This window comes from Palaemon carinicauda, chromosome 27, assembly GCF_036898095.1.
Source record: "Palaemon carinicauda isolate YSFRI2023 chromosome 27, ASM3689809v2, whole genome shotgun sequence".
In the NCBI taxonomy this organism is placed as follows: Eukaryota; Metazoa; Arthropoda; class Malacostraca; order Decapoda; family Palaemonidae; genus Palaemon; species Palaemon carinicauda.
In genome coordinates, this window is record NC_090751.1 from 35,829,971 (window position 1) to 35,857,499 (window position 27,529).

The window sequence follows — 27,529 nt, forward strand, 5'->3', positions numbered from 1 at the left end:
CAGATACAAGTGGAAGGACATGTCAGGGGCCTTTGTTCTGCAGTGGAGTAATAACAGATGATGATACAGGTAAATAAGAAACGCCGGAACAACAGAAATATTCAAATTAAAGGGCAATAGACGAGTGCTCAAAATACGACGTAATAACGATTGCAACATGACTCGTATGAGTGTGGATGGGGCCTTGTTCGTTCTTCCTACGTTGTGATCATTGATTGGTTCAACCAGGCAGACTCTAAACGCTTCAAGAGAATAATTATTCAATGTATTTACCGGCTTTGTCAATACTTTTTCCCCCTTATATTTGCTAGCAGAATTTATATTGGACGTTGATTGTTGTAATATTGATGTTATGTTATGCAAAACTAAATCAAATTGATCAAAATCCGATAGTGGTGTCTAGATTGTTATTGCCGCACCTCTGTATCTGAAGCCTTTATTTAGCCTCGTCCCATGTGTAAGGGGTGGGCAATCTGACAAGCAAGCAAGCAAACACTACACGTTGCATAGTCACTCAGACGGAGTCACACCACACTAGTGTCTAGTGATCAGAACTAGAATAGCCGTTTGAGCTACTACCATTCTCGAGTGCAACTAAGTGAAGGTAAGGTCTCTGGTAATCCAACTTACCTTAGAAAGTGGTTCTAATCAATGTAACTGATGACAGGTGTAATAATCAACAAAGTAAACAGAATTTGTCTTGATAACGTCGAAGCAATCTCCACCCTACTAAATAATAACATTCTTGATTGAAGTCTTCAAATATTCCCCAGTGACGAAAGAGTAACGCTGTCAACAACAAAACACAAATTGTCTTGATAACATCGTAGCATTCCCAGCCTACTTGAGAAAACTTGGTAAAGTTAAAATTTTAATCCCACCCTACTTAATATAAGTTCTTAACCCCATCCAATATAATAAGATTCTTGATTTAAATCGTCGGGTATCCCCGAGTTACGAAAACTGACCGTCATCAATATCAAAGAAATTAATATATATATATATATATATATATATATATATATATAAATAAATAAATATCGCCGAAATTTTTGGAAACCTTTTTGGGTCGGGAAAATATTCTGGGAAAACGGTAAATAAGCGGGAAAACAAACATTGCTTCTCTATATAATAGTTTCTGAGAGGCATAATAAATCCATGTTATATATATTGCATACTAGTATAATTCCATTTGCCTGTCATTCTACGGAACTTTCATTCGTCCCGTTCGTTCGTACGTAGAGTTAATGCATGTAAACCAGTACTAGAATTTTTGCTCATAAAACACGCCCCCTTTATATTGACCAATAGTATTACTCTTTTTCTTTTAAGTCCTCTTAATTTTTACCCGCACCATATATATATATATATATATAAGTGTGTGTGTGTATAAATTATATATATATATATATATATATATATATTTTATAGATAGATACAGATATATATATATATTATATATAGATAGATTGATACAATATATATATATATATATATATACACGCATACATACATATACACACACAAACAAAACACAAAAATAAACATAAACATATATATACACATACATATACATAGCCTACATACACTCCCAGGACCAACGAACATAGCACTTATGATCTTTCAAACGTAAGAATAAATCTCCGTAGTTGTGTTTCTAAAATTAGCGCCACTCCCGATTGGGTTCCCAATCTCCACCGCCAACCACTTCGAGCAGCACTTGCCACCTACCCGCTATAATTAAAATCCATTGTTTACAATTCTCGGGTAGGTTTATTTTTGGGGATGGGGTGGGCTGGGCGGGCCTTATTTCAGTCAGATTAAAATATTAAATATATCTTATAAGAATGCTGCCAGTAGTAACGCACAGAAGCATAAAATTACTAGTGATAAAGTAGCATGAAGAAAATGCAAACTCTTTCAATGGAAAGGAAAGTAGCCATTTTAAAGGAAGTAGATTGCTGTATAAAGATGACAAATGAACAATTTATGATTTGTAGAGTGTGTGAGATACTGCCACATACATCCATGCGATAAATGGAAAAGGGGGGGGGGGTGACAAATCAAACTAGTAGGTTCTTTAAAATTTTGTATAATAATGATATATGGACATAAATGTGGCATCAACAGGAAGCAGGTCCATGCTTATCACCACTGAACAACGACCGACTACTATATGCATATGGTGGAAAGAAAACCAGTGTTGACACATAATTACATAGGAAAAAATAAATGGAAATAAATATCATTCGTCTACAAAATAATAATAAAGAAAATGTAAATTAATCTTCATAAAACTGTACGTAATGTAAGTAATATACAGCATAACATTAGATATCTATACACCTCCCCCCCTTCACGCTTGTAGCAGTGTCTCGAGCGGAACATTAATTTCTCTGCGCTTGTCGAGGTGAATGACGGTCCTCTTCTGCCAACTCCATTTGCCAATAGCCATGCAGGGCATCCGCTGTGGTTTAGTACTTCGCAGTGGGAGAGATGTTGCGGACGGCATCGTCGGGCATTGGTGATGGATGTGTAGGGCCAGCTACCCGAGAATTTAGATGGGTGTGATCCATAGTGATGCGCACACCTTTGTCCTTGGGTACCAAGACCATGGAATGGCACCAATCAGAGGGTTCGTCGCCTGTTGGTCTGATGATTCGTTGTTGCACCAAGGAGTCAAGTTCTTCTTTCACTTGATCTCTGAGAGGAAACGGAATAGGCCTGGGCGTATGTACAGCGAAGGGTGTAGCGCCTGGTTTCAGGTGAATCCTCATTGGAGGGCCTGCCATTTTCTTTAGTGGATGGGTTTGTAGATCCTTCTTGGATATGAGGACGTCGCTGAAGTGGCGAAGAAAATAGTCCTTAATACCTGTGGGCGATTTTATGGCAGAGGTAGGAAACTAAGCACATCTGTTGACACGTGTTACTTTGAGGATAGGCTTCGGGAAGTCCAGTGACACTCTGGCAAGGGCTCGGCAATGTTCATAAGAGGAGGGGAGTCTGGATGTCCTCATGAACATGTATGGTTACTGAGCAAGACTTTTTGTCTAGACGAAATTTTGCCTGGAATCCATCTGCTGTCACGACGTCTGTCATGGGTGGAGGTTCAAGGCTTGTCCGAGGTATGCAGAGTGCATTCAAATGTATGGTGCCAATCACTGTGATGGCTGCTCCTGTATTGGGGATTAACTGGAGATGTAATGATATATCACCAAATGTGAGAGACAGTGACTGATGTGGGGGACTCACTACCCGAGTTATCACCCGCGAATGGCAGCTGGCATTTGACTTAGTAGTAGGAGGTGATGCTGCATACCCAGTCTAACTTTTCTTGGTAGACATGTACATCTTCGCAAAATATCCCTGTTTCTTGCAGGTATTGCACAGAGCTTCCTTAGCAAGCCTTTCTGAGTGCGGGCCTATGACTTGTGCGTCCGCAGTTATGGCATGATGCACCAGTGGCTGGGCATTGTCCGGAATTGTGTTTGCGAGAGCAATATTGGCAAGGGTCATTGTTATGAGACTGGTCAGCAGAACGTTGGTCAGTAGATCGATGAGAAGTCCTTCGGTAGACGCTGGCTCTTCTTCTATGTAGATACTGCGTTGACTTGGCTAGGGGAAGATACAATGGCTTATGCAGTTGCAAGTGTAGATTCGTAAGAGCGGCAGCAGGTCACAAACTCTGCGAGGGTAGATAAGAGTTTGGAGGGGGATAAGGCGTTGAATTAACTCTTCGTCTCTCGCACCCATCAAAATTACCATCTGCAATTGCCGTTCAGAGTAAGAGGTGGGGTTGCCAGTGTATAAGTCCACTTCATCAGCGAGATCCTTGTGACCAGTTTCATCTTTCTCTTATGGCTATAATTACAAAACATATCCAAGGGGAGAAAACAATATTTCATCTAAAGCCTTCTCCCAGTGGGTCATTAATTCCTAAATCAAAATTTTTGTAAATTCCACACCCTATTTTTCTTGTAGACCCATACCCAATGTGACAATTCATTATTTTCTTAGCCTGTGGCAATGACTTGCCATGCTATCGCTGTTAAGCAATGGTTGAATGATCAATGTTTGCAAGAAAAAAAAATGTGATATGATCCCCCCCCTTTTTTTATTTAATTTCATTCCATGTTTATAGCATTTATTGCCTTGCCGATTCACCATCTTCTAAAAATACACTGATGTTGCGATAATTATGTGAAATATGGTATGGATATTTTAACTTCGAGAGCTCAAAATTTGAATAAAGATAATGACAAAATAGTCAATTATTCATAATCAAATAAAGGAAACAGAGATGCTCTATGTTTTCCAGGTACTGTGCTTGCAATATGGAATACGTAGTCGGAGCAGCAGTGACTGTAGTAGCAGCTCCTCTCGCCTTGTCAGGTAATGAAGATCCCTTTGGAATGAAACTTGTGAAACACACCCAATTTGTCATTTGATTTTCTTTAGCATTTATTTCATTTTACACCGAAGGAATTTAATGATGCTTTTTAGTAAACTAATATGGTAGAACATTCAAAAGCTAATGCATTTCTGCACCGTTGAATTACATCTGAATTCAGTGCAAGTGTACATTAATAAAAAAAAAAAAAGAAAAAAAAGACTGCCACATGAAGCTCTTTTAAGGGGGCCGGCCAGCTAATGCAGTCTCAAGAAATTTGCCATTCATACCACTTAATAAGGAGACTTAGGAAATGTGCAAACTGCAGAGGATTTTTTACTTTGACCTCCCGTTTTGCAACACCAGGTGCCAGGGTGATTTATCCTGAAAATTAAGCGTTTTACAAATTCTTTCTCTTCTCTTTATTGATATTATTAGGACCTAGGATTACTACACTATGTAGACCTCCATAAATGAATTTTTTCCTGTCATTTTTTTTGCCAGATATATATTTTTTTCCTTTTGGTAAAAAAAAGTAAACCCTAAAAATCAGGAAAAAATTTAAGAAAAAAAAATGAGAAAAAAAAATTGGAGGAAAGGGCAACATTTGATTGTTTTATTATGCTTTTCTAACTCAACATTTGATTGTTTTATTATGCTTTTCTAACTTATAAACCAAATTTCAATGCTATCTCTTTGAAACTAAGGGAAAACTTAGAATTTGAAGATCAATAAGTATCTTCTTGAGACATGGGCGTTCAAAGATTTTCTTCGTTATTTTACAAACCCATTGATAATAAATCATAATCATTATGAATTTTATGTCCCTTTTTTGGATATTATTAACCCAAAACAGTTATATACCGTAATCTAAACATAAGTGAAGAGCCCTTTGCTCAATATCTTGCTTCTTTATGCTAGATGGTCACTCCATCATTTCTCCTTCACTAAATCTGCTAATTTCGCCTATATAACCCTCTTCTGAACTCTTATTAGAGTGAATTCTACTTCATCTTAGCAAGATGTTGAAATTGTCCTTTCCTCTGGAATGATGAAATTCTTGGCAAACCTGAGAAAAACAGACTTGTAAACGAGTGAATGTCAGAGGTCAAACTCAAACTTGTTCTCTATGAGGTTTTTGCTAGGACTATAGGCCAAAGGACGTAATTACCTTGTAATACATTATCTTGTGACTCGTGGAATCTATACAAATGCCATTGCTCACAATTTATTTCATATTAAAATGTAATAATTATCAAAATTTATAAGAAATATTGCATCTTCTTGTAGGGAACAATGGTTAGGTTTATTGAGTTACTTTTACTAAATACCCTGTAACTGTGAAAGTAAGAGGAATTTCAACTATTTTGTGTATGCATTCTCCATTGTCATATGAAACTCGGTGAATTTTTTCAGGATATTGTGTTTTTCTTCCTAAAACCCCATATACTGGCATACTGGCCGGGCCCCTTAAATTGTATAACAGACAAAGCTAAGTGATACAATTAAAGATACCAACTTTATTTATAATTGTTCCTACACTAATACAAACCATTATCCTTTAGCATTGGAGTGAAAATACAGCAAAAGCTGGGACAAGGTATTTAAAATCTTATTCGAGGTTTAAACCTACTTTACTTCCCCTAGGAGGCTGTCACATTTATACGCCTGTCTGCCAGTAGTGATCCCAACCACTTTAACTTCATCAATCAGAGTTCACGGTCATCGTCCTCTCTGCACTGGAACTTTAGGCGAAATAAATTTGTCCCTTTTTTTTTTCATTCCATGTGTATGTGAAAATCATCAAGACCACATCAATTACCTACAACATTTCTGCTCCCATTTTCTCGAAGGCTGTTCGTTAGTGGTGGCCTACTTTCGCAAACAAGGAGGAACAATATCTCATCAATTGTGCCAACTAACAGTCAGGGCCTTCAAGTAAGTGAAAGACCACTCCAGAGCCCTAATAGCCAGATTCACTCCGGGAGGGAGAAAGAATGTGTTGGCAGAAAATGTGGTCCGGAAGACTGATGGGTGATCAGAATGGTCTTTATATGTCCTCAGGTAGCAATGGGTATCCTGACTATGTGGGATTCTCACATCCCACAACAGCAAACTTCAGATCTATTGCTCACCAGTCCCATATCTAACAGCAGCGTGCAAAGACACATTCCACCATCCATGGGACAGCATTCAAAGACACATTTCAGCATTTATTGGACAGCCTTCAAAGGCACATTCCATCATCCAGGAAACAGTCAACATGTCTACATCTTTTCTTTGTTCTGCCTTTTAAGACGTACTGAACAAGGTCCTGGTGCATAAAAAACTTATTTGTGACCTGTAGCTCCATCGTGGCCTTGCAAGGAGTAGTACACAGATCTATTCCACCTGTTGAAAGACACCAAGAGAATGCCCACCAAGTCCCGACCCCCCCAAGATTTACCATGGGGCGATGAAGTCTTCAAATGTTGGGAGGTTATCCAGTATCTCCTTTAGCTGAAAGTCAAGGGTTACCATGAGCTAGTGAAGTCTACATCTTTACATGGGGGTAGATTATTCAGTATCTCCTCTCAGTGAATGGCTTTTCTCGAGAGACATCACAACAGAGAAGTCTGGATACCTCCATTAATATTGTCTGCAGTCTATCAGGCTATCCTCAGTGGTTGGCTTTGTAGGTCAGGTATCCTTCCTCTCGGAGTCTATAATACAGTAATTGGTGATTTTTTTACTTGACCTCCTTCCTCTCTGTTTCTGCAGTGAAAAAATATTGCTTGGCCTTGAGCCTAGTCTTCACACAGAACCACCAGTTTTTCTATATAGCAGACGCGACTCTCTTAGAATGAAGTGAAGGTGTTTTTTTTTTTCTATGGAGGTACCTTACGAGACCTTGAAATGGGCGTCAGATGAGGATCACACTGAAAGCTGTGTTTCTAGGTATCTTATGAGGTCTTGAAATGTATCTTAAGGGGTCTTGAAATGGCCGTCAGGTGAGAACCACACTAAAGGCTATGTTTCTGTTCCCTTTGTCTTAAACTATACAAGTTTGCAAACTTCACGAGACTTCCTTCAACATGTATTGCCACAGCCTTTGTACCATGGCCTTCCACTGTCTTGGGTGAGGGTTCACTCGGGCACACTATGCTATCTTATTTTTCTTGCTCTTGTTTTGTTAAAGTATTTATAGTTTATATGGGAAATATTTGTTTTGATGTTACTGTTCTTAGAATATTTTATTTTTCCTTGTTTCCTTTCCTCACTGGGCTATTTTCCCTGTTGGAGCCCCCCTAGGCTTATAGCATCCTGTCTTTCCAACTAGAGTTGTAGCTGAGCAAGTAATAATAATAATAATAATGACCCTTTCGATGTGGTGTGGGAAAGTTTCGTCTTCGTGGCTATAACCTTCTAGCGATCTTAAGTTTTGTTGTTTCAAGTATCAAGTGATCAGTTGTTAGATTTTCCAAGATGTTAAAAGCTTAATTAAATGTACCAAATTTGCTAGACCTATCTGTAATGTACTGGAAAAAACATAGAGGAGGTCACCATCACATATGCCCTTGGGATATGAAGGAAGTTCAAGAGGGACAGAAAAAGGGGAATGGATGGGAAGTGTGCGAGCAGATATTAAAGGGGAATTGGAGCATTACCCATCATTTCTGAATGTGCCTTGTGAGATTTTTTTTTTTATACAGAATGAAATCTTATACTGTATTATGCTTATGAGAAGAGGGATGGGAATTTTGTGCAACGGTAGTTCCTCCTCCCTCTTTATTTAATTGAGCTATCCAAATTGTACATGTATGTCCATATCCAGGGCATTTGGTGATTGGTAGGACATTAAGGAGAGCATGTGAAACCTTCTTTTGGTTAGAAATAAACAAATCTATAGAAAATTGTTTAAAATGTTGGCATGCTTCTGTTTCAAAGAACATAAAAACAGTGTACCAGAAGCCAAAAAGTGGCCTGTGATTCCCATTAAATTTTATAGGGTGCATATATAGATGTTGTAGGACCATTTCCTACTGGTATAACACAATATTAGTATACATGTGTATTTGTTCATGCATTTACTCGTTATACTCATACTTTCGCAGTGTTTTATGAATCGGCAAATTCATTAGGCCAGGCGCTGTGCTCTTTCATTAGGGGGGTTGGTTCCCGAAAATTTTGACAAGAATTTATTAATAACGTGGTGAAGTCAGTCACGGATCTGATGAAAATTGAACACTTATCAGTGACGCATATAGCTATTTGGCTAATGGCTTGTTCGAATCGTATAATAGGGAATTGGTGTGAATTTTGAGTTAGTGACTGATGACCCCCTTCATTAGCATGCTATGCTTCCTACAGCTGAGCTAGCTTTGAACATTACATATATGCTTCGCCTCAGTGTATGGTCAGGATCCTGTGTGACTGTATACGGTCCTGATTAATTCGCAACAGTTGCCAAATTATTCAACTGAGCAATACCGTGTCTATTTAATAAATCTCTTAAGGAGAGTAATGAACACCACTGAAATGGTTACAACCTACGAAACAAACTAGAGCCAGCATAATTGGGTCTGTACCGAGTAAAGATGGTTAAAACTAACACAGTAGATACAAAACGTTATTAATGGAGCATTATCTGAACGTCATCAGGCACACATACATGTGGTTTTGGAAGAGGTAGTTTTCAAAAGGGCCAATCGGAGTGTACTCATTTACCCCTGCATGTGCAACATTTCCTCAAGTTGATGAATAGGTTTTTTTTTTATTTTTTTTGAACAGTTCATTTGTTCTATAGAAGTTTTTTTTATGTGGCTGCTAAATATATTGAAGTAAAGTGTTTTGATAATTTTGCCTAGTGTAGCATAGCAATATGTATGACATATTGCTGCGTGAACCTAAAAACAAATAGAGAGAGGCTAAATAGGTCAGGTATGATCCGTCAGGCGGATACTTTATTATTGTTGTATTTATAGGATTCCTGGTTGCTGGAACCAAGGCGATTCCCTGAGGGCAAACGGCTAGGGGATTAAAGTTCAGCCTCAAGGAGAATCAGTGTTAGAGAGTGTGTAGGTGTGGAAACCTTATAACTGCTTATAACAGAAGTGCGGGAAGCTGATTTTCTTCGGGAAAATGGCTAGTAACCAATAATTGATGGTTACAAATCTGGTGTAGTAGTGATTTTGAAAATGGCGAAACGGTGGTGGTAAGTAGAGTTGTGAAATTGTGCCGTAAACCAGAAAAAGTAAAACCGAGGGATGAAGATTTTATTCCTACCCCTATCCCGACTGGAAGGCCCGTCATGCCCGCAAACAGAGGAAAGGTTATTGATGAGGTTGTGTAATACCAATATTGATATGATTTTTTTCACCTTCGGTATTCTGTATCATAATTGCAGAGGTTATAAGAAAAATTGAGTGGAATTTTTTTTTAATTATGGATTGTGTGCATTTTTACATGAATTTTTTTGTGGAAGATATCTATATATTTGGTTGATTTCCATGTACAGTATACACTTTATGTTTCATTTCTGTTTATTACATATCATGCCCTATTCTGGATTGGAGTGTCCATATATCATAGACTAGAGAGGGCGAGTGCACACCCCATCCCGGAATGAGGAGTAGGGGGGGGGGGGAGTAATGTCCCAATTCTTGTATGAAAAATATGTAAGAGGATATGCATTTTATACAGTGAGATTAACAACCTTTTTGAAGTACAATGACTGTCTATAGGTGATGGTTTTAGTTCTGGTAAATGACGTGTCTCAAGTCATTTGAAGAGAGTATATTTCCATCACAGTGGAGATTTCCACAAATCTGAATAGTGTCCGCAATATTGACAGAGAAACAACGTATATTTTGCTCAGAAGGGGGCCAGTACCACTCGAGCACTCACAAGGACAACAAGGTACTCGTCTGAAGAGCACTTTGCTGTATAAGTTGTATTCACAAACATGTTGTGAAAAAACTTATGTTCTGATGCGTTCTTATCCGTCGACATGAGACAATGAAAGTAATTTCACAAATGGTTTAGCTACCTAGCCTCCCTTACAGGAGAAGTAGCTTTGGGTCTTTCTCATTTTCTTTCAATCCTACCCCTCTGCAATTACAGAATCTTGAATATCATCAGCTGGACTTATCTTGAACTTGAAGGTATGATCACCCAGCTCTCTTCTCCTCTGTCATATAATTTCCATAAAGGGAGATAATTTGCCCTCCTACCTTTTTGAGGGGTGGCGTGTCCCTCCTCTCTTTTTGGGGAACAGCATTGGCATCCTCGCCAGCTGGACTTGTCATGCACTGAAGGCAAGATCACCTAGCTAGCAGCTGTCATATGATTGTCATTAAGAGACGACCGCAAGAGAGTTATGGGGTCCTTTGACTAGCCAGACATAACTACATTGGATCCTTCTCTATGGTTAAAGTTCACTTTCCCTTTGCTTACACATACACTGAATAGTCTGGCCTATTCTTTACAGATTCTCCTCTGTCCTCATACACCTGACAACTTTGAGATAACCTAACAATTCTTCTTCACCAAAGGGTTAACTACTGCACTGTAATTGTTCAGTGGCTACTTTCCTCTCGGTAAGTGTAGAAGAGACTCTTTAGCTATGGTAAGCAGCTCTTCTAGGAGAAGGACACTCCAAAATCAAAACATTGTTCTCAAGTCTTGGGTAATGCCATAGCCTCTGTACCATGGTCTTCCACTATCTTGGGTCAGAGTTCTCTTGTTTGAGGGTACACTCTGGTACACTATTCTAGGGTTAGAGTTCTCTTGCTTGGGGGTACACTCTTGCACAATATTCTATCTAATTTCTCTTCCTCATGTTTTGTTAAAGTTTTTATAGTTTACATAGATATTTATTTTTAAATTATTCTTAAAATATTTATTTTTTCCTTGTTTCGTTTCTTTTCCTTACTGGGTTATTTTCCCTGTTGGAGCCCCTGGGCTTATAGCATTCTGCTTTTCCAACTTGGGTTGTAGCTTAGCAATTAATAGTAATAAGAGGGGTCATTTGCCCTCGCTACGTTTTGAGGGATGACCTCTGTCGTATCCAAGTTGGTTTAAGGAGCTATGATTCAGCCTAAAGGCAAGAATCTTTTGACTCCCTTTTTGGAAGTGTACTTTCTCCCTCCTAAAGATAAAGTAGCCTATGGTAAAGCACAATGGTTTGTATTGTCAGGTAGAAACAAATGACAGATTTAAAAGTAATTTGTATTTTTCCTAACTACACAACCCTAAGTTCCTTACTTAAACTTGGCTGCCATAATCACACCCCCTAATGAAGTCCAGACCGCAGTCAAAAATCCTCAAGATCACTGGCTAATCAATGTATATTTGTTGGGGCCCCCTAGTGGCCGGCCAGTGAACTACTCAATAAAATTTTAATTGTCATCCAGCTTTTGCTATATTTCTCCTCCTATAGTAAAGAACTCTGGCTGTGAAGTTGGGAAAGGTACAAATTATTTTGAAGTTTGTCATATTATTCGTCAAGATATATATATTATATATATTATATATATAAAATATATATATAGAGTACAGTATACATACTGTATATATATACTGTATATATATATATATATATATACACATACATATATATATATAGAGTACAGTATACATACATACATTACATATATATATATATATATATACATTATATATATATATATATATACATTATATATATATAATATATATATATATATATATATAGAGTATACATGTATTACTAGCTATTCTTACATTACTAATATTTCTATAGATGTCAATATTCAATAATTTGACAACGGTTAAAAAATGCTTATTAAAAATATACTTAATTGCGGAATGGGAAGCCACGGACGGGTGAAGTATGATGCGCTGTAAATCCTACCATGCACTGCTAACTAATCATAGGATGAATTCTAATGGAAGAGAAATAATTCTCATCAGTTGCCTTATTAATGCAAAAAGCTATAATACAATTTTATAAGTATTGTATTCGATTTATATTGTAAAATTTTTAATCAAGAAAAAGTCTGTGTAATGATGGAGCTTATTGGTTAATGAAATGAAAATACACAGTAGACTAAGGAGTCTACAAGATAATCCCTCACAGCTGTAGCCACAAGTATATCTTTTTTAATCTTTAATTGCTTTATAAATAATCCTGCCTGAAGCCCCTTTACACTAATGTGTTCTTCCAGTTGTTATAATGGTTGAAGTATATCAATTGAGTAATGACATAACTTGGTGTGCGAAAGACTGAATCCGACAACATTCTCCACTGTGAAACTCTATTACAATTGGAATGGTCAAAATCTAATTTTCATTAACAATAATTCATATATCTTCCAGCTGCAGGATTTACAGCAGGTGGTATTGCTGCAGGTTCTATTGGTGCCAAATTGATGGCCATGTGTGCTGCTGCTGGTGGTGGAGGAGTACCTGCTGGGGGTTTGGTGAGTAACACTGCCTGTTTGTAAGGGCCCTGTCTTTTATGTAATGCACCTGCAGAAAGACATTAGGTTCATGTATGGCATGCCTCAGCATGAAAGGTAACGGAGGCCACCAAGAAAAGAATAATTCCACTGGAAATTTTTCCTTTTTGTCCTTTTTGTTCTTTTTTCCTTTTTTTCTTTTTTCCTTTTTTTTTCTTTTTTCCTTTTTTCTTTTCTTTATTATTTTTTTCACCTTTTTTCTTCTTTTCCTCTTCTTTTCTAATTGGCGACTGTGATAAAAAAAACCAAGGGGACAGAAAGCAAGAAGACCACTATTATTGTTCAGGCAACTGGAAATGACCTATTTGCAAGAAAAGATACTGCTGGCCAAAGCCACAGAGGAAGAGAAAAATGATAAAAAAAATTCCTCAGAATGGCACAGTTCAATGCTCGGTCAGTGCACAATTCAATGCTCGGTCAGTTTGAAACAAAATGGAAAACTTTGTGGTAATGATAACTAGTGAGGAACTAGATGTCATAGTCATTACCAAGACCCTGATGATTGAAGAAAGAAAAAAATATTTTTATAGAATACGAAATCCCAGGTTTCAACCTTGTCAAGGGGGATCCCCTTAGAAAAGGTGATGGGGTAATGCTGAAAATGTTAAAAATAAATTTAATCCCATAGAAATTAAAATTAGTAAACCAAATGTGAAGTGACAGGTGCATATATGAACACCATAGGAAAAAATATGTCCTTACGAGTAATATACAGACCACCACTTCAAACAGAAGAACAGGACGAAGAGCTATATAGACAACTTGGACATGAAGGTAACAATAAGCTAGCTGTCCTAACGAGAGACTTCAATGCAGCAATAAAGTGGCACACTCTAAATTCTACATCAAACACAGAGGCACATAGAATATTAGAATTGGTTAACAATGAATTCCTGTATCACTGGGTCGATAAACCAAATAAGGAAACAACATACAGTACAGTAATACCTCGATATACGAGTGTCCTAACATACGAGAAATTTGAGATACAAGGAAAGTTTCGAGAAAATTTTTGCCCCGAGATACGAGACAAATTTGAGATATGAGGAAACGAGAGGGTTCCCTATGCAGCCACTAGGTGGCCGAGCTGCGAGAGGCTGCTCACGTGGACAGCATCGCTCGCTCTTTCCCATTGGATCTCCATCTCGTAAAATTATCTCCGAGCATCGGCCGTAGTGTTTGCATTTTTTATGGTTTTTTTTTTGCTCTAATCAGTACAGAATTAAGTGAATAAGCAATGGATCCAAAGCAAGCGAATGCAAACAAGGGTAGTGAAAAGAAAAAGTGTATGATGACAATCGAGATGAAGCATGAAATAATAAAAAAAACATGAGAGTGGTGTACGAGTGACTGAGCTGGCTCGCCAATATGAGAGGAGTACATCAACAATATGTACCATCTTCAAGCAGAAGGATGCTATAAAGAGCACCAAGCCTTCCAAAGGACTAACCATCCTTTCCAAGCTGCGCAGTGATATTCATGACGAGATGGAGAGGCTTCTTTTAATATGGATAAAGGAGAAACAGTTGGCGTGAGGTACCGTGACTGAAACGATCATCTGTGAAAAGGCCAGTGAAATCTACGATGACTTGAAAGGAAAGCAAGCAGCTGAGAGAGGGGAAACTTTGACGCCAGCGGAAACTTTCAAAGCCAGTTGTGGCTGGTTGGATAATTTTAAAAAACGGACTGGGATACAGTCGGTTGTTAGGCATGGGGAAGCAGCAAGTTCCAACTCAAAAGCCGCGGCGAATTACGTCAAAACCTTTGCCTCGGTTATCGCAGATTTCACTGGCCTTTTCACAGATGATCGTTTCAGTCACGGTACCTCACGCCAACTGAAACGATCATCTGTGAAAAGGCCAGTGAAATCTACGATGACTTGAAAGGAAAGCAAGCAGCTGAGAGAGGGGAAACTTTGACGCCAGCGGAAACTTTCAAAGCCAGTTGTGGCTGGTTGGATAATTTTAAAAAACGGACTGGGATACAGTCGGTTGTTAGGCATGGGGAAGCAGCAAGTTTCAACTCAAAAGCCGCGGCGAATTACGTCAAAACCTTTGCCTCGGTTATCGCAGAACAAGGATACATCACCCAACAAGTGTTGAACTGCGATGAAACTGGCCTTTTCTGAAAGATGATGCCCAGGGGACATTCATCATGGCAGAGAAGAGACTACCAGGCCATAAACCCATGAAGGACCGGTTAACTCTAGCCTTGTGTGCCAATGCCAGCAATGACTGTAAGGTCAAGCCACTGCTGGTGTACCACTCAAAAAAGCGACGTGCTTTCAAGAGCCAAAGGATCTTGAAAGAAGAACTGCAAGTGATATGGCGCGCTAATGCTAGAGCTTGGGTTACGCAACATTTCTTCACAGAATGGGTTAATCTGTGCTTTGGTCCAGCGGTCAAAAAATATTTGGCCGAGAAAAGCCTGCCAATGAAATGTCTCCTGATCCTCGACAATGCCCTTGGTCGCGAAGAGGACATTCTTGATGAGTACAGGTTCATCAAGGTCCTTTACCTCCCGCCCAACACCACGCCACTCCTCCAGCCCATGGACCAACAAGTAATTTCCAACTTTAAAAAACTGTACACGAAGCATTTGTTCATGAAATGCTTCGATGTCACAAACAACACCAATCTCACCCTTCATGAATTTGGAAGGAACATTTCAATATCATACATTGCTTAAAAATTATTGACGATGCATAAATCTGGATAAATCTGAAGGAACATACCTAGAATTTAAAATAAGACAAAACAGGGATCACATAAACAATGGTACTCCTTTGTAGAAATTTATAAAGAAAAAGGGCTAAATATGTACTGCATTGAAAAATTTACCAATTGGAACTCCACAACCTAAGTGGTTCAACAGAGAAATAGCCAATGCAATAAGAGGTAGAGACAGGTAACATAAATCAATGGGTTTACAGCCTTCGATTCATGAAATTTCTGAGCACAAGAAATTAAGCCGAAAAGTAGATCAACTAGTTAGAAAGGCCAAGATCAAAGAAGAGAAAAATGGCTTCAGATAGTGAAGAAAATCCAAAAGAATTTTCTTGCATATGTAACCAGTAGAAAACCTATCCAAAACAACATTACATTATTTGGGAAAAATCCGAACTGATGAATGCATATTTCACAACCATATTCATTAGGGAAGAATTATAACCCTCCACGAACCATTAAGTATGTCAAAAAAAAAAAAAAGAATAAGTCTTAGGCATCAGGTGTGGAGGATAATCATCCGAGAGAGATTATAAAACTAAAAGAAGAGATAACCCCACACTTAGAAAATGTTCCAAAGGACTGTCAACAAAAGAAAAGGTATCAAAAGGATGGAAACTAGGCAATGTTCCTCCATTCTACTTGAAGAGACCAAAGGAACCTGCTAACTACAGATCTGTGTGTCTAACTTGAGTGTATTGCAAAGATTTTGAATCGATTATAGTTGATTCAATTGTAGAACATATAGAGAAAAACAAACTTCTGATAAACAGCCAACATGGTTTTAGACACGGGATGAGATCATGTGTGATAAATCTGTTGCAATTGTTTCACATGGTTAGCATTTATCAAAAGCAGGCAATAAACATTGTATACCTAGACTTTAAAAAGGGTTTTGACAAAGTTCCTTATAGAAAATTAATGGTCAAAATTAGACCACTAGGCATGGTTGACGAGCCAGCTGAATAGATCGGAGATTGGATAACAAACAGAAAACAGAGAGTTTTGATCAATGGAGAAGCTTCAGACGGAAGCTGTTACAAGCGGAGTACCGCAAGGATCCGTCCTTGGCCCATTGCTATTTCTGATCTACATTAACGAAATCTATTTAAGATTTAACTAGTGGAAAGTCCAAATTTGCTGACGATACTAAAATAGGCGTACCGTAATTGACGGCCCATAGGACGCACTTTTTTCCCAAAATTTTGGCAAAAAAAATTGCCCTGTCTCATACATCGTAGGTAAAGTTTGAGACCTGGCTTAGGCTTATACATCACAGCTTATGCTAGATAAGTTTATGTGCTGGTATTACTGTATTATTACCGGTGCTTTAAAAATGAATTCGATAAAATGGAAGCAATTTAAATTGAAATGCTGTGACTTTCTTTTATAAACATCAGCTGACCAAATCTAAACATCGATTTATGGTTGTATTCTTAGCAAACTTTCAACTTTCTCTTTCATCATTAGCCTTCGATCATTGTAATGGTATCGTTAATAACAGTAGTAATCAAATTTAGAATAGAATATTTATTTCGAATTATCCTCACACTTTCTCCAATCAAACACCATCTTCTCTGTCCCATCATACTATAATTAGCAGTACTTTATTACTGTTGACTAAAAACACACAAAATCTCTTTTCTGAAGAAATTTTTAGGGATATGGCAAGTAAAATATTTGTAATGACATCTTTACTAAAAGCTCTTAGTATTGTTACCTATCACTTACATGTGTAAATACACTTGTTTGTTCTTTCTGATCGGCGATGAAATGTAAGAAAACAACCTTTTTGTTTCTAGGCAGCATTTATTGGGAAAAATTTGATAACTTATTTCAATTATTATGAGTTACTAAGGATAAAGTAAGTAAAACAAAATTAATAACTTTATTATTTCAAAACCAATACTTGGTAAGATATCTGTTGCTGCAAAAGCTAACTTGTGTAAATGCATTAGTTTGTTGGTTATGATCGGTGATGAAACATAAACAAAGCAATGGTTTCGGTTTAATGTAGAGTGGTTAGCAAAAGCATGATATAAAATTATATTCTATTTAATTCATTTTGGATGTTTAAGTGTACAACGAAAGCTAGTCTATGCACTAATAGTTGTCTTAAGCGCCGAAATATACCATATGTTTCTGCTTGTGCAAGCTACAGCTAGACTATTTTCAACAATATACAATTAAATACATTAAAAACTAATTTCCTGAATCTGACTTGCTGAAATGAGGGTGCGTCTTATAGACCGTCAAATACGGTAAATGCTGCGAATTCAGAAGACAGAAACCTTAGGAGAGGATCTAATGAACCAAGGAGAGTCGTCCAGAGAATGGCAAAGGCCTTTCAACTCTGATATATGTAGTCATGCACAAGGGTTATAGTAACACACAATCAGATTACTCACTGCTGGGTAATGAAATAGGTGTGGACCAGGAGGAAGATCACGGTATTTCATCGGCAAATATTTAAAATTCACCAAACAGAATAAAAGCTGAAAAGAAAGCACAAAAACTAATAGGTTACATAAAGAGACAATTCATATACGGAAAGACTGTATTACAGCTGTAAACATCATTATTAAGACCCCATCAAGAATACAGAGTCCAAATCTGGACTTGGAGTATTCAAAAGGATATGGATAGACAGGAAGCAGTACAAGCTAGGGCCACCAAATTAGTCCCAACGCTAAGGCAATTTGGATATAGAAAGAGGTTGGATTGCTGAAATTTATTAGCATATACTATTTTATGAATTGTAAAATTATATGATAGAAAGTTGATTAATGTAGGTAACAGTTAAAACCAATTGGTCCTAAGCGAATACAAATCATTGTGCCTATTCCCCTCAGACAGGAAGTATATTTTCAGAATAAAGATAGGTGGCCTTGGATTCGTTAAATTACCTGTCAAGCGAACGGTGGGAGTGAAGGCGAGTAGTTTCAGCCCGTCAGTCTTTTCACTTCTGTTTTCCTGTTACCGTCAGAATTGAATACTGATGTACTTTTGGGCTTCAATTTCTTTTCCCTTTGGCACATTAAGTGGATAGTAGGTGTTGATTGTGATTGTTAAGCAAGACACTTGTTCATGATGGGATGAATAATGCTTCTGCTATGGGCGTGATTGTTTGTAGTCATTGCTCTCCTAGTCTTCCTTCGACACATGGGGAGCATCTGCTATCACTGCTGCTAGTGTTAATTTCCTGATTCACGAGCAAGAAGCCCTCGCGATTGCAGTCGTTGGTCACCCTTGGTACGGAGGAAGAGAGCAGTGCGTCTCCATTCAGAACATGGGGTGCATCTGCTAGTGCTGCTGCTACTCTTACTCCCCTGTCTCATAAGCAGGATACCTGGATATTGTTTGCAGTCATTGGTCCACTTTGATGTGGTAAATGAGAGCATTGAGTCTTCCTTCGACACATGGTGTGCATCTGCTATCACTGCTCTCTCTCACTCCCCTAGATCATGAGCAATAAGCTCTCCAGTTGTTTGCAATAGTTGGTCACCTTTGATGTGGAGGAAGAGAGCGTTGCGTCTTCCTTCCGCACATGGGGTGCATCTGCTATTGCTGCTGCTACTCTTACTCTTCTGGATCGTGAGCATGAAACCTTCATAATTTTTTGCAATCATTGGTCCCCTTAGATATGATGGAAGAGAGTGTTGCATCTTCCTTCTGCACATGGGGTGCAAGAAGCCATTGGGATCGTTTGTAATCATTAGTCCTCTTTTTCTGCACATGGATTGCATCTGCTATCACTGCTGCTATTCTTACTCCCTGGATCATGATAAAAAAGCCTGCAGGACTGTTTGCAATCATTTGTCCCCTTTGATGCGTAGGAAGGGAGCATTGCGTCTTCCTTCCGCGCAAGGGGTGCATCTGCTAATGCAGCTGCTACTCTTGCTCCTCTGGCTGGTGAGCAAGAAGCTCTCGAGATGGTTTGCAATCAATGGTCCCCTTTTGAGGTGGAGGAAGAGAGCGTTTCATGTTCATTCTGCTCATGGTGTGCATCTGCTGTCACTGCTGCTACTCTTGCTCCTCTGGCTCGTAAGCAAGAAGCTCTCGTAATTGTTTGCAAATCATTGGCCCCCTTTGATGTGGAAGAAGGGAGCATTGCGTATTCCTTCTGCACACGGGGTGCTTCTATCTGCTGCTACTCCTACTTCCTGTCTCATGAGCAAGAATCCCAAGTGATTGTTTGCAATCAATGGTCCCCATTGATATGGAGGAAGAGAGGGTCGAGTCTTCCTTCCGCACATGGGCTGCATCTGCCATTTCTTCTGCTATTCTTACTCCTCTGGTTAGTGAGCAACAAGCCCTCATGATCGTTTGCAATCATTGGTCTCCTTTGATGTGGAGGAAGAGAGCGTTGCATCTTCCTTCCGCACATGGGGTGCACCCGCTATCCAAGCTGAAACGCTTCTAGCTCTTGAGCAGAATACCTCGTGATTGTTTGCAATCATTGGTCCACTTTCATTTGGAGGAGGAGAGCATCAAGTCCTATCGCACATGGGGCGCATCTGCAGCGGCTATTGTTGCTGCTACTATTACTCCCCTGACTCATGAGCAAGAAGCCCTTGCGATTGTTCGCAATCATTGATCCTCTTTGATGTGTAGGAAAAGTGTTGCGCCTTCCTTCCACATTTGGGGAGCATCGTAGTGGTTTGCGGACTGTGGCCAGAGGTAGCACCCAAACTGCCTAGTGTCCGAATGCCGACCACAACCCAACGTTCACTACACAATAAAAAAAATATACAACGGTGGAATACCCAAAAATCTAGGTAATAGGTCAAGAGAACGGAGTACTGGGTACCACCCCTTGATTTATACTGGGCAAGGGGACCCAGCTAGAACCTTAATTCCCCCTTCGCTTCTCTTGCCTTTAGCTTGCTGATTATAAGTAAAATAACAGAACATTAGGTGAAAGAAAAACATTAATTTTTTTTTAAATCTGACAACAGGATACAGTGTGGGAGAAAAATTATGATAAATAACTTAATAGAAAGATTTAAAAACAGAAAAAAAACAGTGGCTGAGAAGGGGACACCATGGGGGAAAGGTTCTGGAATGAAATTCTGTCTTTATAAAAACAAGGAAACAAAAAACATCTAAATCATTCCAGATAATTTCCTAACGCTATACAACTAACATCTACATGTTTTAGTACATGATAAATGCACCCGTGTGTATTGCCTGGGTGGTCCAATTATCTTAACAAAAAAAAAAAAAACACTACTACACTAAGCTTAAAGGAGAACCCCGCAACACTATGGTTTTATGATATCTGTAATGACCAGTAATAAACTTGAACACTTAATATCTAATGAACCATCTATAAAGAACTTATAACTGTGAAAAATACCGTACTGCAATAATTTTCCCCAAAGCAACACTGTCCTTATCAATATCCAGTCTACCACTAAGCTGTAAAGTCACTTAAAAATTCTCAGCCTTTGAACACTATGGCCGCACATGACGCTGTGTAGGCTTCTGTGGGCCCACAATAGCAATGTCTAGAAAATCTCCAATTATAAACCTGCACTGTGATAAGGTTTCATTGTCATCGAAACTTTTCTGACCAACAACAATCATGTCTACATCTCTCATTCTTGGAAAGGGTTTTTATAATTCTGGAACAATTCAGACTAAACTCAAACTCAGTCACTCTCCTCCTAACATCTGAATTCACTTCCTGGCCCTACGACCAGATATGCCATTTCAATAGCTCCTGTGAACTATTAATGTCTATGAAACAATCTCATATAACGAGATTCTTCCTCATTATTTACGCACATTGAACCTGACTTTATATTCTTCCTATATGTCAGAAAGACTAAAAAATTTTTTTTACAATCCTCAGTGATACACAGTATGACATGGTTATTCTACACCCATGAAAATGGATAAGAGGCTAGAACAATTCTAATAATCTTCTGAGGCCCCTCTTGATTGCAAAGCCACACACCCACAAAAAAAAAAAAAGATTCAGTATAAGTTTTCTTTCACATCAAAGATACTACTCCCAATTTCTGCGGCAAAACTAGATTCCCCAAGAAAACCTGCTTGTAAGTCTTCACCAGGCAGATTAGCAACATAAACAGGTGCAGGATGATGCAGAACCCTTCCAATTATTTTTTCAATTCCCAAATTCTAGTTGCCTCTTCAAACCCTACAGGGAGTAGGGCGTGCTGCAAAAAGAAATATCGTTAGACAAGCTGGAGGACCAAAAATATAACAGATAACACATATGTAATGAAAAAATAAAAAATAAGTTGTACTTTTCTTAACTATATTATGAATTTTTCCACAGCATCTTCTATCGCTGCTGCTACTCCTACTCCTCTGGCCTGTGAGCAAGAAGCCCTCGTGATTGTTTGGAATCAATAGTACCCTCTGATGTGGAGGAAGAGAGCATTATGTCTTCTTTCTACACATTGGGTGATCTGCTATCTCTATTGCAACTCTTACTCACCTGGCTCATGACCAAGAAGCCTTTGTGATTGTTTGCAGTCATTGGTGTCCTTTTGGTGTGGAGGAGGAGAGCATTGAGTTTTCCTTCGAAACAAGGGGTGCATTTGCTATCACTGCTGCTACTCTTAATCCCCTGGATCATGCGCAAGCAGCCCTCACAATTGCTTGCAATCGTTGGTCACCGTTGATATGGAGGAAGAGAGCATTACATCTTCTTTTCGCACATGGGGTGCATCTGCTATTGCTGCTGCTACTCTTACTCCCCTGTCTCATAAGAAGCCTTTGATATTGTTTGTAATCATTGGTCCACTTTGATGTGGTGGAGGAGAGCACCGAGTCATCCTATGACACATGAAGTGCATCCTATTGCTGCATATTCTACTCCTACTCCCCTGGATCATGAGAAAGAAGCCTTCATGATGTTTGCAATCATTGGTCCCCTTAGATGTGGAGAAAGGGAGCATTGCATCTTCCTTCTGCACATGGGGTGTATCTACTATCACTGCTGCTACTCTAAAGCCGTCAAGATTGTTTGCAATCATTGTTCCCCTTTGAAGTGGAGGAAGAGAGTTTGTATTCCTACCGCACATGTTGCATCTTTCTTCTGCACATGGGTTGCATCTGCTATCATTGCTACTATTCTTACTCCTCTGGGTTGTGATATAAAAAGCCTGCAGGACTCTCTGCAATCATTGATCCCCTTTGATGTGAAGGAAGGGAGCATTGCATCTTCCTTCCACACATGGGGTGCATCTGCTAACGCTGCTGCTACTCTTGCTCCTCTGACTGGTGAGCAAGAAGCCCTCTTGATTATTTGCAATCAATGGTCCCCATTGATGTGGAGGAAGAGAGCGTTGCCATTTTCCTTCTGCCCATGGGGTGCATCTGCTACCGCTGCTGATACTCTTGCTCATCTGGCTAAGAAGCCCTCGTGATTGTTTGAAATCATTGGTCCCCTTTTATGCAGAGGTAGAGAGTGTTGCGTCTTCCTTCCGCACATGGGGTGCATCTGCTATATTTGCTGCTACCCTTGCTCCTCTGGCTGGTGAGCAAGAAGCTCTTGTGATTGGCTGCAATCAATGGTCCCCTTTGATGTGGAGAAAGAGTGTTGCATCTTCTTTCCGCTCTTTGGTTGCATCTGTTACCGCTGCTGCTACACTTGCACCTCTGGCTAATGAGTAAGAAGCCACCGTGATTTGTTGTAATCAATGGTCCCCTTTGATGTGGAGGATGAGAGCATTGTGTCTTCCTTCTGTCTTTGGGGTACATCTACTTTCGCTGCTGCTACTCTTGCTCCTCTGGCTCATGAGCAAGAAGCCCTCATGATGTTTGCAATCATTGGTCCCCTTAGATGTGAAGAAAGGGGCACTGCTGCTACTCTTAAGCCATCGAGATTGTTTGCAAACATTGGTCAACTTTGAAGTGGAGGAAGAGAATTTGAGTCTTCCTTCCGCACATTTCATCTTTCTTCTGCACATGGGTTGCATCTGCTATCACTGCTGCTATTCTTACTCTTCAGGGTCATGATAAAAAAAAGGCCGCAGGACTGGTTGCAATCATTGGTCCCCTTTGATGTGGAGGAAGGGAGCGTTGCGTCTTTCTTCCGCACATGGGGTGCATCTGCTACAGCTGCAGCTACTCTTGCTCCTCTGGCTGGTGAGCATGGAGCCCTCATGATTGTTTGCAATTAATGGTCCTCTTTAGACGGGAAGGAAGAGAGCGATGCACCTTCCTTCCTCACATGGGGGCCATCTGTTGTTGCTGCTGCTACTATTGCTCCTCTGGCTTCAAGAAGCCCTCATTCCACACATGGGGTGCATCTTCTATCGCTGCTGATACTCCTACTCCTCCTCCTCTGGCCCATGAGCAAAAAGCCCCTGATTGTTTGCAATCATTAGTACCCTTTGATGTAGAGGAAGAGAGCATTATATCTTTGGGTGCATCTGCTATCTCTATTGCTACTCTTACTCACCTGGCTCATGACCAAGAAGCCCTCGTGATTGTAATCTTTGGTGTCCTTTTGATGTGGAGTACGAGACCATTGAGTCTACCTTCGAAATGATGGGTGCATTTGCTATCACTGCTGCTACTCTTAATCCCCTGGATCATGAACAAGCAGCCCTCGCGATTGTTTGCAATCGTTGGTCATCTATGATATGAAGGAAGAGAGCCTTTCATCTTCCTATTGCACATAGGGTGCATCTGCTTTTGGTGCTGCTACTTTTACACCCGTCTCATAAGAAGCCTTCGATATTGTTTGCAATCATTGGTCCACTTTGATGTGGTGGAAGAGAGCATTGAGTCTTCCTTTGATACATGGAATGCATCTGCTATTGCTGCATTTACTCTTACTCCCCTGGACCATGAGCATAAAGCTTCATGATGTTTGCAATCATTGGTCGCCTTAGATGTTGTGGAGGAGTTCGTTGCATCTTCCTTCTGCACATGGGGTCTATCTACTATCACTCCTGCTACACAACCTGTCGGGATTATTTGCAATCATTGGTACCCTTTGATGTGGAGGAAGAGAGTTCGAGTCTTCCTTCCGCACATGGGTTGCATCTGCCATCACTGCTGCTATTCTTACTCCCCTGGCTTGTGATAAAAAAGACTGCAGGACTGTTAGCAATCATTAGTCCCCTTGATGTGGAAGAAGGGAGCATTGCATTTTCCTTCCCCACATGGTGTACACCTGCTAATGCTGCTGCTACTCTTGCTCCTTTGGCTGGTGAGCAAGAAGCCCTCTTGATTATTTCAATGGTTCCCATTAATGTGGAGGAAGAGAGCGTTGCCGTATTTCTTCCGCACATGGGGTCAATCTGCTACCGCTGCTGATACTCTTGCTCATCTGGCTCGTGAGCAAGAATCCCTTGTGACTGTTTGCAATCAATGGTCCTCTTTTATGCAGAGGTAGAGAGCGTTGCGTCTTCCTTCCGCACATGGTGTGCATATGTTATTGCTGCTGCTAAGAAGCCCTCGTGATTGTTTGCAATCATTGGTCCCTTTTTATGCAGAGGTAGAGAGCGTTGCGTCTTCCTTCCGCACATGAGGTGCATCTGCTATTGCTGCTGCTACCCTTGCTCCTCTGGCTGGTGAGCAAGAAGCCCTTGTGATTGTTTGCAATCAATGATCCCCTTTGATGTGGAGGAAGAGAGCGTCGCATCTTCTTTCCGCTCATTGGGTGCATCTACTACTGCTATACTTCCTCTGGCTAATGAGTAAGAAGCCATCGTGATTGGTTGCAATCAATGGTCCCCTTTGATGTGGAGAAAGAGAGCGTTGCATCTTCCTTCCACCTATGGGGTGCATCCTCTTTCGCTGCTGCTACTCTTGCTCCTCTGGCTCGTGAGCAAGAAGCACTCATGATTGTTAGCAATCATTGGTCCCTTTTGATGTGGAGGAAGAGCGTTGCGTCTTCCTTCTGGCCATGGGGTGCATCTGCGATCTCTGCTGCTACTCCTACTCCTCTGGCTCATAAGCAAGAGGCCCTGAAGATTGATTGCACTCATTGGTCACCTTTGATGTGAAGGGAGAGAGAGTTGCGTCTTCCTTCCACACATCGGGTGCATATGCTATCGCTGCTTCTACTCCTACTCCTCTGGCTCCTGAGCAAGAATCCCTCGTGATTGTTTGCAATCATTGCTTCACTTTCATGTGGAGGAAGAGAGCATTGAGTCTCCCTGTCGCACAAAGGGTGCATCTGCTATTCTTACTCCCCTGATTCATGAGCTAGAAGCCCTCGTGTTTTTTTGCAATCATTAGTCCCCTTTGATGTGGAGGAAAAGTGTTGTGCTTTCCTTCCACGTATGGGGAGCATCTTCTATTGCTGCTGCTACTCCTACTCCTCCTCTGGATTGTGAGCAAGAAGCCCTCGTGATTGTCTGTAATCATTGGAATCCCCTGATAAGGGGGGGAAGAGAGCATGGCAACTTCCTTGCACACATTGGGTGCATCTGCTATTTCTGTTGCTACTCTTACTCCCGTCTCATGACCAAGAAGCCCTAGTGATTGTTTGCAAGCATTGGTCCCCTTTGATGTGGAGGAAGAGTGTTTCATCTTCCTTCCGCACATAGGGCGCACCTGCTATCGCTTCTGCTGCTCATACTCCTCTGGCTCGTGACCAAGTAGCCCTTGGGATTGTTTGCAATAATTGGTCCCCCTTTGATGTGGAAAAAGAGAGCGTTGCGTCTTCCTTCCACGATTAGGTCCCCTTTGATGTGGAGTAAGAACATGTTTCATCTTTCTTCCGCACATGGAGTGCATCTGCTATCGCTGCTGCTACTCATACTCCTCTGGCTCGTGAGCAAGTAGCCCTCTGATTGTTTGCAATCATTGATCCCCCTTTGATGTGGAAGAAGAGAGCATTGCGTCTACATCTGCCATCGCTGCTGCTACTCTTACTCCACTTGCTCATGAGCAATAAGCCCCGGGATTGTTTGCAATCATGGTCCCCTTTGATATATAGGAAGAGAGGATTAAGTCTTCCTCCCGCACATGGAGTGCACCTGCTATCGCTGCTGTTACTCTTACAACCCCTGGCTCATAAGCAAGAAGCCCTCAGGATGGTTTGCAATCATTGTTCCCATCTAATGTGGAGGGAGAGTGCTCTGTGGTTTATATCCCTGCTGCTACTCTTACTCCCCTGACTCGTGAGCGAGAAGCCCTCGTGATTGATTGAAATTATTGGCCTCCTTTGATGTGGAAGAAGTGAGCGTTGTTTCTTCCTTCCTCACATTAAGTGTTTCTGCTATTGCTGATGCTACTCTTACGCCCCTGACTCATGAGCAAGAATACCATGTGATTTTTTGCAATCAATGGTCCCCATTGATGTGGAGAAAGAGAGCATTGTATCCTCCTTCTGCACATGGGTTGTATCTGTTATCGTTGCTGCTACTCTTACTCCCCTGGCTCACAAGCAAGAAATCAAGATTGTTTGCAGTTATTGGTCACCTTTAACGTGGAGGGAGAGAGCAGTGATTCTTCCTTTTGCACATGGGGGTGTATCTGCTATCGCTGCTGCTGCTCTTACTCCTCTGACTCATGAGCGAGAAGCCCTCTGATCTACATTGGCTGACTTCAGGTTCTGGTAGGGTGAAGGTTTCTCTGTTTGCCATAATAGGCTGATTTCAGGTTCTGGGTGGGGTAGGGTTTCTGTTTGGCACAACCCAATATGGGCTGGAGGCTCATCTCTGTTTGATCTACCGCCATTGACTAGTGTGGCCTAAGGCTCAGCCTCCTTAGATCTTTTAAGTTTGATTTCCTTCCCCATGCACAGTGTTGTAGCTCCTATTGGAGCAACTCCTTTGGTTTCTTTGAGTCGAGTTTTGAAAAGAGGAAGAAATGATCGTTTTTCTTACTCTTGACCCCTCTTCGTCTTCCAACTGTTCAGTTCCTCTGTTAATGTGAAGGAAGTTATGGAAGTCTTTGGCAGTGGTAATAATGGGACGGCTCCCTTAGGAGAGGTG

The 27,529-nt window shown here is 40.3% G+C and overlaps 1 protein-coding gene across 1 annotated transcript in view; it reads left to right on the forward strand.

Annotated features, from left to right (window-relative positions):
- The first annotated feature begins 442 nt into the window (after window positions 1–442).
- Window positions 443–27,529, forward strand: part of LOC137620688 (interferon alpha-inducible protein 27-like protein 2A) — a 96,530-nt gene continuing 69,443 nt past the window's right edge. Inside the window, exons 1-3 of the mRNA XM_068351034.1 lie at window positions 443–604; window positions 4,319–4,392; window positions 12,728–12,831. Coding sequence (XP_068207135.1) covers window positions 4,335–4,392; window positions 12,728–12,831 — 162 coding nt within the window. The 5' untranslated portion in view covers window positions 443–604; window positions 4,319–4,334. The remainder of the gene's footprint in view (window positions 605–4,318; window positions 4,393–12,727; window positions 12,832–27,529) is intronic.